Source organism: Hyla sarda, chromosome 1 (genome assembly GCF_029499605.1).
Source record: "Hyla sarda isolate aHylSar1 chromosome 1, aHylSar1.hap1, whole genome shotgun sequence".
Taxonomy (NCBI): Eukaryota; Metazoa; Chordata; class Amphibia; order Anura; family Hylidae; genus Hyla; species Hyla sarda.
Window position 1 is genome coordinate 3115809 of NC_079189.1, and position 12041 is coordinate 3127849.

The 12041-nt window shown below is 47.1% G+C and overlaps 1 protein-coding gene across 1 annotated transcript in view; it reads right to left on the reverse strand.

Moving 5' to 3' along the window:
* Positions 1–1715: 1715 nt before the first annotated feature.
* Positions 1716–12041, reverse strand: part of LOC130306231 (uncharacterized) — an 870792-nt gene continuing 860466 nt past the window's right edge. Inside the window, exons 29-31 of the mRNA XM_056552075.1 lie at positions 10968–11147; positions 5937–6063; positions 1716–3181 (exon numbers count right to left, since the gene is read on the reverse strand). Coding sequence (XP_056408050.1) covers positions 1962–3181; positions 5937–6063; positions 10968–11147 — 1527 coding nt within the window. The 3' untranslated portion in view covers positions 1716–1961. The remainder of the gene's footprint in view (positions 3182–5936; positions 6064–10967; positions 11148–12041) is intronic.

Below are 12041 nucleotides of genomic sequence, written 5' to 3' on the forward strand. Positions count from 1 at the left end.
CCCCTTTTAGAGGGGTACTTCGGCCCTGAGACATCTTATCTCATATCCAAAGGATAAGGGGATAAGATGACTCACCGCGGGGATTCGGCCGCTGGGGACCCCCGCAATCTTGCTGTCGCCACCCACCTGTTCGAGCTGCACACCGGGGGGTGACCACGGGGACGGAGTATCGCGATGTCACGACTCCACCCCCGTGTGATGTCCCCCCCTGCTATGCAAGTCTATGGGAGGGGGCGTGGCGGCCGTCACGACTCCGCCCCCATGTGACGTCACCCCCGCTATTCAAGTCTATGGGAGGGTGCGTGACAGCCGTCACGACTCCGCCCCCATGTGACGTCACCCCTGCCCCCGCTATGAATGTCTATAGGAGGGGGCGTGACGGCCATCACGCCCCCTCCCATAGACTTGCATAGCAGGGGCGGGGGGGGGGGCGGGGGGTGACGTCACACAGGGGCGGAGTCATGACATCACGATACTCCATCCCCGTGATCGCCACCTGGCTGTTTGTGAGCTTGCACCGTGGCGTGCAGCTTGAACAGGTGGGTGGCGACAGCGAGATTGCGATGGTCCCCAGCGGCGGAACCCCCGCGGTGAGACATCTTATCCCCTATCCTTTGGTTAGGGGATAAGATGTCTCATGGCCGGAGTACCCCTTTATTAAGCTTTGATTTTTAGTATGGAATTACATGAATGGGCCACAAGATGGCGGTATAGGACAGGAGTTGTGAGCTGTCCACATAACAATGTAAGTCGATTCCCCCGCTATAGACTGCTGGCTGCCCTAATAGTATTATAGGGGGGCTGAAATGGGGGACACGGGGCACAGTCTGTTACTATAGCTTCCTGCCTATGTGGAGTCTCTTATAGAAAGAGTCTAAGGGAAAGTCTCCAGCTAAGTGGGTATAGCACAACAGGTGGAGGTGTAATGGCGGGAGAGCTGGCACCAGAGACAATAGGGAGATGACTGCTGGCTGTGCACGTGGAGGAGTCCTATATAACAGAGTCCGGCAGAGGTGGTGAGGGAGCTCCGTGTGGACCGAGGGTCAGAGAGGCTCCGTCACTGTGTGTTACTCTGTCCTGTGAGGACGCGTCTGTAGTCCACGTGGTGGGATCCCATAGTGGGGAACCAATTACATTACAGCCGCAGCGCGAATAACATTGCAGCCGCAGCGCTTCGGCTATCACAGCAGGAGACATCCTCTTATTATGGTAGCCGCACTCACACTGAAGGGAACGGTGTTTGAGACAGCAAATTTGTGGTCGCGTGACATGCACCCCCCACCCCCCCAGGAACCAATGGTAAGGGACGAGCGTGCGCGTGTCAGCCAATGGAGCGTCACACATTCCAAAACCACTGAACTGCGCCAAAATGTGCGTCCAACATACACAACAAAACCAGTGCACATCCAATGATAAATCCCCCGTGTGTGACCCCGGCCTAAGGGTTAATGGTGACAACACAGAAGTGTCCTGATCCTGATAGGACAGAAGTGACACATGAGATACAATCAGTAATATTTCTAATGGAAATGAGGCCGAGGTAATACATAGTAATCACCAATCATTATCATCCATAGAAATCATCCAATCATACTGTAGTGTAGAGCTACAAGTCACTACTAAATGATACACAATAGCATTACATATTACTTCTCATTACCGTTATTTACCTACAAAGGTCACATGACCCCAGGTGCTGATGACCAAGAGATGATGTTGGCTTTAGCTTCTGCTTAGGTTTCATTATGGAGTTTATTCGAGGGTTAATTCTCACAACACAACTTAGAAACATCACATTTTACTGTCACCTGAGATCTCAGATTTCCATTCTCCATATTATATTTTTATCATTTATTATTTCATATATCAGTCTCCAGTGTGACTTCTCTCATGTCATGTGATTTATTTGTTTAACATTTACCCCATTCTGAACATGAATACAGCTTCTCTTATTTCATCTATCAGTCTCCAGTGTGACTTCTCTCATGTCTACAAAGTTTTGATTTATTTGTAAAACATTTACCACATTCTGGACATGAATATGGTTTCTCTCCTGTGTGATTTCGCTCATGTATAACCAGCTCTGATTTACTTTTAAAACATTTACCACATTCTGAACATGAATATGGCTTCTCTCCTGTGTGAATTCTCTCATGTACAACTAGCCCTGTTTTACTTTTAAAACATTTACCACATTCTGAACATGAATATGGCTTCTCTCCTGTGTGAATTTTCTCATGTCTTGAAAGATGTGTTTTACATAAAAAACATTTTCCACATTCTGAACATGAATATGGCTTCTCTCCTGTGTGAATTCTCTCATGTACAACTAGCACTGTTTTACTTTTAAAACATTTACCACATTCTGAACATGAATATGGCGTCTCTCCTGTGTGAAATCTCTCATGTACAACTAGCCCTGTTTTACTTTTAAAACATTTACCACATTCTGCACATGAATGGGGCTTCTCTCCTGTGTGTGTTCTCTCATGTTGAACAAGATGTGATTTATGTCTAAAGCATTTGGCACATTCTGAACATGAATATGGCTTCTCTCCTGTGTGTGTTCTCTCATGTCTACCAAGATGTGATTTATATATAAAGCATTTGGCACATTCTGAACATGAATATGACTTCTCTCCCGTGTGACTTCTCTCATGCTGAAGAAGATGTGATTTACTTTTAAAACATTTTTTACATTCTAAACACGAATACGGCTTCTCTCCTGTGTGACTTCTCTCATGCTTAATAAGATTTGCTTTACTTGTAAAACATTTACCACATTCAGAACATGAATATGACTTCTCTCCTGTGTGAATTCTCTCATGTATAATAAGATCTGATTGGTATTTACAGGATTTCCCACATTCTGAACACACATACTGCTTCTTTCTTGTGTGACTTTTTCTGTGTGAAACAAGAGCTGTTTTACCTTTAAATTCTCTCCCACATTCCTCACAATATAAACCTTTCCCATGTTCCTGCTCTGTCCTTGTGGTAACAATGTGTGGTTGGTCAGGAGAAGGTTCCTCATGATCAGGTGGATTATTATAGGATAGATCTGGATGGACATTAGGGGTAAGGAGGTCTTCTCCTGAGGAGCGCTCCATCATATCTTCATCTTCTCCTTTATCATTCAGGGATAACATGAAGTTTCCCTCAGAATTCTTACTGGGATTTTCTGTTGGGATAAAAATGGATTATGGGAAATGTATAAAATATTATTAGGTTGGAAACACACATGAAGTTTTGCTGCAGTTTTTGATGGTCACCTGACCCCAGAAGAGAATACAGAGGAGAGGAGATGACCCCCTTTATAGTTTCCTTCTTTTTGGGGTCACTCCGGGCACTGACTCTAGGGAATGTTCACAGGGACATATACTGTATATATACAACCTCCATATATTGTGGGGCCATATACTGTATATATACAACCTCCATATATTGTGGGGCCATATACTGTATATATACAACCTCCATATATTGTGGGGCCATATACTGTATATATATTCAACCTCCATATATTGTGGGGCCATATACTGTATATATACAACCTCCATATATTGTGGGGCCATATACTGTATATATACAACCTCCATCTATTGTGGGGTCATATACTGTATATATATTCAACCTCCATATATTGTGGGGCCATATACTGTATATATACAACCTCCATATATTGTGGGGCCATATACTATATATATACAACCTCCATATATTGTGGGGCCATATACTGTATATATATTCAACCTCCATATATTGTGGGGCCATATACTGTATATATACAACCTCCATATATTGTGGGGCCATATACTATATATATACAACCTCCATATATTGTGGGGCCATATACTGTATATATATTCAACCTCCATATATTGTGGGGCCATATACTGTATATATACACAACCTTCATATATTGTGGGGCCATATACTGTATATATACAACCTCTATATATTGTGGGGCCATATACTGTATATATACACAACCTCCATATATTGTGGGGCCATATACTGTATATATACAACCTCCATATATTGTGGGGCCATATACTGTATATATACAACCTCCATATATTGTGGAGTCATATACTGTATATATACAACCTCCGTATATTGTGGGGTCATATACTGTATATATACAACCTCCATATATTGTGGGGCCATATACTGTATATATACAACCTCCATATATTGTGGGGTCATATACTGTATATATACACAACCTCCATATATTGTGGGGCCATATACTGTATATATACAACCTCCATACCTGCTGAATAGATGTATTTATTACTAGGTAGTGAGAGTGATATCTATATACAGTAGAATCTCCCAATAGTGGACACTCACTCAATAAAAAAGTGTCCCCTATAGAGAGATGTCCATCCCCCCTTATATCTCCCCCATATCATTTCATCTCCCCCTTATACCTCCCCCATATCATTTCATCCCCCCTTATCATTTCCTCCCCCATATCATTGCATCCCCCCTTATCATTTCCTCCCCCATATCATTTCATCCCCCCTTATCCCTCCCCCATATCATTTCACCCCCCCCTTATCCCTCCCCCATATCATTTAATCCCCCGTTATGCCTCCCCCATATAATTTCATCCCCCCCTTATCCCTCCCCATATCCTTTCATCCCCCTTATACCTTCCCCATATAATTTCATCCCCTTTTATCCATCCCCCATATCATTTCATCCCCTTTTATCCCTCCCCCATATCATTTCATCCCCTTTTATCCCTCCCCCATATCATTTCATCCCCCCCTTATACCTCCCCCATATCATTTCATCCCCCCTATCCCTCCCCATATCATTTCATCTCCCATGTATCCCTCCCCATATCATTTCATCCCCCCTTATCTCTCCCCCATATCATTTTATCCCCCCCCTTATCCCTCCCCCATATAATTTCATCCCCCCTTATCCCTCCCCCATATAATTTCATCCCCCCTTTATCCCTTCCCCATATCATTTCATCCCCCCTATCCCTCCCCTATATCATTTCATCCCCCCTTATCTCTCCCCAATATCATTTTATCCCCCTTATCCCTCCCCCATATAATTTCATCCCCCCTTTATCCCTCCCCCATATCATTTCATCCCCCCTATCCCTCCCCTATATCATTTCATCCCCCCTATCCCTCCCCATATCATTTCATCCCCCTTTATCCCTTCCCCATATCATTTCATCCCCCTTATCCCTCCCCCATATCATTTCATCCCCCCTTTATTCCTCCCCATATCATTTCATCCCCCCTTATCACTCCCCATATCATTTCATCCCCCCTTTATTCCTCCCCCATATCATTTCATCCCCCCTTTATTCCTCCCCCATATCATTTCATCCCCCCCATCCCACCCCATATCATTTCATCCCCCCTATCCCTCCCCCATATCATTTCATCCCCTGTTATCACTCCACATATCATTTCATCCCCCCCCCCTTTATCCCCTGTGCCACATCATTTCCCCCTGATCCTCCTGTGCCATTTTATTCCCCCATTATTACCCATTGAGTAAACTCCTCACCCCCTCTTTATGAAGTGGCGCAGGGGGATGAAGGGTAAATTAAATTGCACAGGAGGTGATCAAGAGGAAATGATGTGGCACAGGGGGTAATAAAGAAGGGAATGATAGAGGAAATAAAGTGGCACGGGGGGGATCTGAGAGGAGGGAGGTGAATGATGTGGCGGACGTACAGAAGCAGGAGATCACTGATGGCGGCCCTGTGTACAAGGTGGGACCGGCATCCCCTATTGAAAGTGTTTTGTCCCTTTTCAGGTTTGTCTGCTTTGGGAGTGTCCATCATTATGAGGGTGCATATACATTAAGTCTTATGGGACTCTGCTGGGGAATTACAAATTATCTGCTATTGGGAGGCGTCCACTAAGGGAGATTATACTGTATATGTCTCTTCTTACCTTGTGATGTGAGGGGCCGGTGATCCTCCATCATGACTATGTCCTGGTACAGATCCTTGTGTCCTTCTACATACTCCCACTCCTCCATGGAGAAATAGACCGCCACATCCTGACACCTTATAGGAACCTGACACACAATGATACCGTCATCACCAGACCCCTCCATTACTGTATAATATCCCAGCAGTGTCACCTCTCTAATCATCACCAGACCCCTCCATTACTGTATAATGTCCCAGCAGTGTCACCTCTCTAATCATCACCAGACCCCTCCATTACTGTATAATGTCCCAGCAGTGTCACCTCTCCAGTCATCACCAGACCCCTCCATTACTGTATAATGTCCCAGCAGTGTCACCTCTCTAATCATCACCAGACCCCTCCATTACTGTATAATGTCCCAGCAGTGTCACCTCTCCAGTCATCACCAGACCCCTCCATTACTGTATAATGTCCCAGCAGTGTCACCTCTCCAGTCATCACCAGACCCCTCCATTATTGTATAATGTCCCAGCAGTGTCACCTCTCCAATCATCACCAGACCCCTCCATTACTGTATAATGTCCCAGCAGTGTCACCTTTCCAGTCATCACCAGACCCCTCCATTACTGTATAATGTCCCAGCAGTGTCACCTCTGCAGTCATCACCAGACCCATCCATTACTGTATAATGTCCCAGCAGTGTCACCTCTGCAGTCATCACCAGACCCCTCCATTACTGTATAATGTCCCAGCAGTGTCACCTCTCCAGTCATCACCAGACCCCTCCATTACTGTATAATGTCCCAGCAGTGTCACCTCTCTAATCATCACCAGACTCCTCCATTACTGTATAATGTCCCAGCAGTGTCACCTCTCTAATCATCACCAGACCCCTCCATTACTGTATAATGTCCCAGCAGTGTCACCTCTCCAGTCATCACCAGACCCCTCCATTACTGTATAATGTCCCAGCAGGGTCACCTCTCCAGTCATCACCAGACCCCTCCATTATTGTATAATGTCCAGCAGTGTCACCTCTCTCATCATCACCAGACCCCTCCATTACTGTATAATGTCCCAGAAGTGTCACCTCTCCAGTCATCACCAGACCCCTCCATTATTGTATAATGTCCAGCAGTGTCACCTCTCTCATCATCACCAGACCCCTCCATTACTGTATAATGTCCCAGCAGTGTCACCTCTCTAATCACCAGACCCCTCCATTACTGTATAATGTCCCAGCCGTGTCACCTCTCCAGTCATCACCAGACCCCTCCATTACTGTATAATGTCCCAGCAGGGTCACCTCTCCAGTCATCACCAGACCCATTCCATTACTGTATAATGTCCCAGCAGTGTCACCTCTCCAGTCATCACCAGACCCCTCCATTACTATATAATGTCCCAGCAGTGTCACCTTTCCAGTCATTACCAGACCCCTCCATTACTGTATAATGTCCCAGCAGTGTCACCTCTTTAATCATCACCAGACCCCTTCATTACTGTATAATGTCCCAGCAGTGTCACCTCTCCAGTCATCACCAGACCCCTCCATTACTGTATAATGTCCCAGCAGTGTTACCTCTCCAGTCATCACCAGACCCCTCCATTACTGTATAATGTCCCAGCAGTGTCACCTCTCCAGTCATCACCAGACCCCTCCATTACTGTATAATGTCCCAGCAGTGTCACCTCTCTAGTCATCACCAGACCCCTCCATTACTGTATTATGTACCAGCAGGGTCACCTCTCCAGTCATCACCAGACCCCTCCATTACTGTATAATGTCCCAGCAGGGTCACCTCTCCAGTCATCACCAGACCCCTCCATTACTGTATAATGTCCCAGCAGTGTCACCTCTCCAGTCATCACCAGACCCCTCCATTACTGTATAATGTCCCAGCAGTGTCACCTCTCCAGTCATCACCAGACCCCTCCATTACTGTATAATGTCCCAGCAGTGTCACCTCTCCAGTCATCACCAGACCCCTCCATTACTGTATAATGTTCCAGCAGGGTCACCTCTCTAATCATCACCAGACCCCTCCATTACTGTATAATGTCCCAGCAGTGTCACCTCTCCAGTCATCACCAGACCCCTCCATTACTGTATAATGTCCCAGCAGTGTCACCTCTCTAATCATCACCAGACCCCTCCATTACTGTATAATGTCCCAGCAGTGTCACCTCTCCAGTTATCTCCAGACCCCTCCATTACTGTATAATGTCCCAGCAGTGTCACCTCTCTAATCATTACCAGACCCCTCCATTACTGTATAATGTCCCAGCAGTGTCACCTCTCTAATCATCACCAGACCCCTCCATTACTGTATAATGTCCCAGCAGTGTCACCTCTCCAGTTATCTCCAGACCCCTCCATTACTGTATAATGTCCCAGCAGTGTCACCTCTCTAATCATCACCAAACCCTGCATTACTATATAATGTCCCAGCAGTGTCACCTCTCTAATCATCACCAGACCCCTCCATTACTGTATAATGTCCCAGCAGTGTCACCTCTCCAGTCATCACCAGACCCCTCCATTACTGTATAATGTCCCAGCAGTGTCACCTCTCCAGTCATAACCAGACCCCTCCATTACTGTATAATGTCCCAGCAGTGTCACCTCTCCAGTCATCACCAGACCCCTCCATTACTGTATAATGTCCCAGCAGTGTCACCTCTCTAATCATCACCAGACCCCTCCATTACTGTATAATGTCCCAGCAGTGTCACCTCTGCAGTCATCACCAGACCCCTCCATTACTGTATAATGTCCCAGCAGTGTCACCTCTCTAATCATCACCAGACCCCTCCATTACTGTATAATGTCCCAGCAGTGTCACCTCTCCAGTCATCACCAGACCCCTCCATTACTGTATAATGTCCCAGCAGTGTCACCTCTCTAATCATCACCAGACTCCTCCATTACTGTATAATGTCCCAGCAGTGTCACCTCTCTAATCATCACCAGACCCCTCCATTACTGTATAATGTCCCAGCAGTGTCACCTCTCCAGTCATCACCAGACCCCTCCATTACTGTATAATGTCCCAGCAGGGTCACCTCTCCAGTCATCACCAGACCCCTCCATTATTGTATAATGTCCAGCAGTGTCACCACTCTAATCATCACCAGACCCCTCCATTACTGTATAATGTCCCAGAAGTGTCACCTCTCCAGTCATCACCAGACCCCTCCATTACTGTATAATGTCCCAGCAGGGTCACCTCTCCAGTCATCACCAGACCCCCTCCATTACTGTATAATGTCCCAGCAGTGTCACCTCTCCAGTCATCACCAGACCCCTCCATTACTGTATAATGTCCCAGCAGTGTCACCTCTCCAGTCATCACCAGACCCCCTCCATTACTGTATAATGTCCCAGCAGTGTCACCTCTCCAGTCATCACCAGACCCCTCCATTACTATATAATGTCCCAGCAGTGTCACCTCTCTAGTCATCACCAGACCCCTCCATTACTGTATAATGTCCCAGCAGTGTCACCTCTCTAATCATCACCAGACCCCTCCATTACTGTATAATGTCCCAGCAGTGTCACCTCTCCAGTCATCACCAGACCCCTCCATTACTGTATAATGTCCCAGCAGGGTCACCTCTCCAGTCATCACCAGACCCCCTCCATTACTGTATAATGTCCCAGCAGTGTCACCTCTTCAGTCATCACCAGACCCCTCCATTACTGTATAATGTCCCAGCAGGGTCACCTCTCCAGTCATCACCAGACCCCCTCCATTACTGTATAATGTCCCAGCAGTGTCACCTCTCCAGTCATCACCAGACCCCTCCATTACTGTATAGTGTCCCAGCAGTGTCACCTCTCTAATCACCACCAGACCCCTCCATTACTGTATAATGTCCCAGCAGTGTCACCTCTCCAGTCATCACCAGACCCCTCCATTACTGTATAATGTCCCAGCAGTGTCACCTCTCCAGTCATCACCAGACCCCTACATTACTGTATAATGTCCCAGCAGGGTCACCTCTCCAGTCATCACCAGACCCCCTCCATTACTGTATAATGTCCCAGCAGTGTCACCTCTCCAGTCATCACCAGACCCCTCCATTACTGTATAATGTCCCAGCAGGGTCACCTCTCCAGTCATCACCAGACCCCTCCATTACTGTATAATGTCCCAGCAGTGTCACCTCTCCAGTCATCACCAGACCCCTCCATTACTGTATAATGTCCCAGCAGTGTCACCTCTCCAGTCATCACCAGACCCCTCCATTACTGTATAACGTCCCAGCAGGGTCACCTCTCCAGTCATCACCAGACCTCTCCATTACTGTATAATGTCCCAGCAGTGTCACCTCTCCAGTCATCACCAAACCCCTCCATTACTGTATAATGTCCCAGCAGTGTCACCTCTCCAGTAATCACCAGACCCCTCCATTACTGTATAATGTCCCAGCAGTGTCCCCTCTCCAGTCATCAACAGACCCCTCCATTATTGTATAATGTCCAGCAGTGTCACCTCTCTAATCATCACCAGACCCCTCCATTACTGTATAATGTCCCAGCAGTGTCCCCTCTCCAGTCATCACCAGACCCCTCCATTACTGTATAATGTCCCAGCAGTGTCACCTCTCTAATCATCACCAGACCCCTCCATTACTGTTTAATGGCTCAGCAGTGTCACCTCTTCAGTCATCACCAGACCCCTCCATTACTGTATAATGTCCCAGCAGTGTCACCTCTCCAGTCATCACCGGACCCCTCCATTACTGTATAATGTCCCAGCAGTGTCACCTCTCCAGTCATCACCAGACCCCTCCATTACTGTATAATGTCCCAGCAGTGTCACCTCTCCAGTCATTACCAGACCCCTCCATTACTGTATAATGTCCCAGCAGGGTCACCTCTCCAGTCATCACCAGACCCCTCCATTACTGTATAATGGCCCAGCAGGGTCACCTCTCTAATCATCACCAGACCCCTCCATTACTGCATAATGTCCCAGCAGTGTCACCTCTCCAGTCATCACCAGACCCCTCCATTACTGTATAATGTCCCAGCAGGGTCACCTCTCCAGTCAGCAGCTCAGTGATCCTGTGGATGAGTTCTAGGATCTTCTCCTCATGTATCAGTGAGTGAGGTGGAGGCTCCGTGATGGGGCCCCGGGCCCTGCTCCGTCCTCCTGACTCATGGAGATGGCTGCTGGGGGCCACACACTCCCCCCATGTCTTCTTCACTATGGTGTAATCCTGTGTATGGAGAGAGACAATGAGGGGACTGACCCCAGTATTCCTCCCCCACTACAAAGAGGAGATTGTGCCCCCTGTATAGAGCTCTAGTGAGCACATCTGGAATACTGGGGTCAGTTCTGGAGACCTCCCCTACAAAGAGACATCCAGAACATAGAGCGGCTCCAAAGATGGGGGGACAACAATGGTGGAAATGTAGATGGGGGACAACAATGGTGGAAATGTAGATGGGGACGACAATGGTGGAAATGTAGATGGAGACAACAATGGTGGAAATGTAGATGGGGGGGGACAACAATGGTGGAAATGTAGATGGGGGGGGACAACAATGGTGGAAATGTAGATGGAGACAACAATGGTGGAAATGTAGATGGGGGGACAACAATGGTGGAAATGGAGATGGGGGGACAACAATGGTAGAAATGGAGATGGGGGGACAACAATGGTGGAAATGGAGATGGGGGGACAACAATGGTGGAAATGTAGATGGGGGACAACAATGGTGGAAATGTAGATGGAGGGACAACAATGGTGGAAATGTAGATGGGGGACAACAATGGTGGAAATGTAGATGGGGGGACAACAATGGTGGAAATGTAGATGGGGGGACAACAATGGTGGAAATGGAGATGGGGGGACAACAATGGTGGAAATGTAGATGGGGGACAACAATGGTGGAAATGTAGATGGAGGGACAACAATGGTGGAAATGTAGATGGGGGACAACAATGGTGGAAATGTAGATGGGGGGACAACAATGGTGGAAATGTAGATGGGGGGACAACAATGGTGGAAATGTAGATGGGGGGGACAACAATGGTGGAAATGTAGATGGGGGACAACAATGGTGGAAATGTAGATGGGGGACAACAATGGTGGAAATGTAGATGGGGG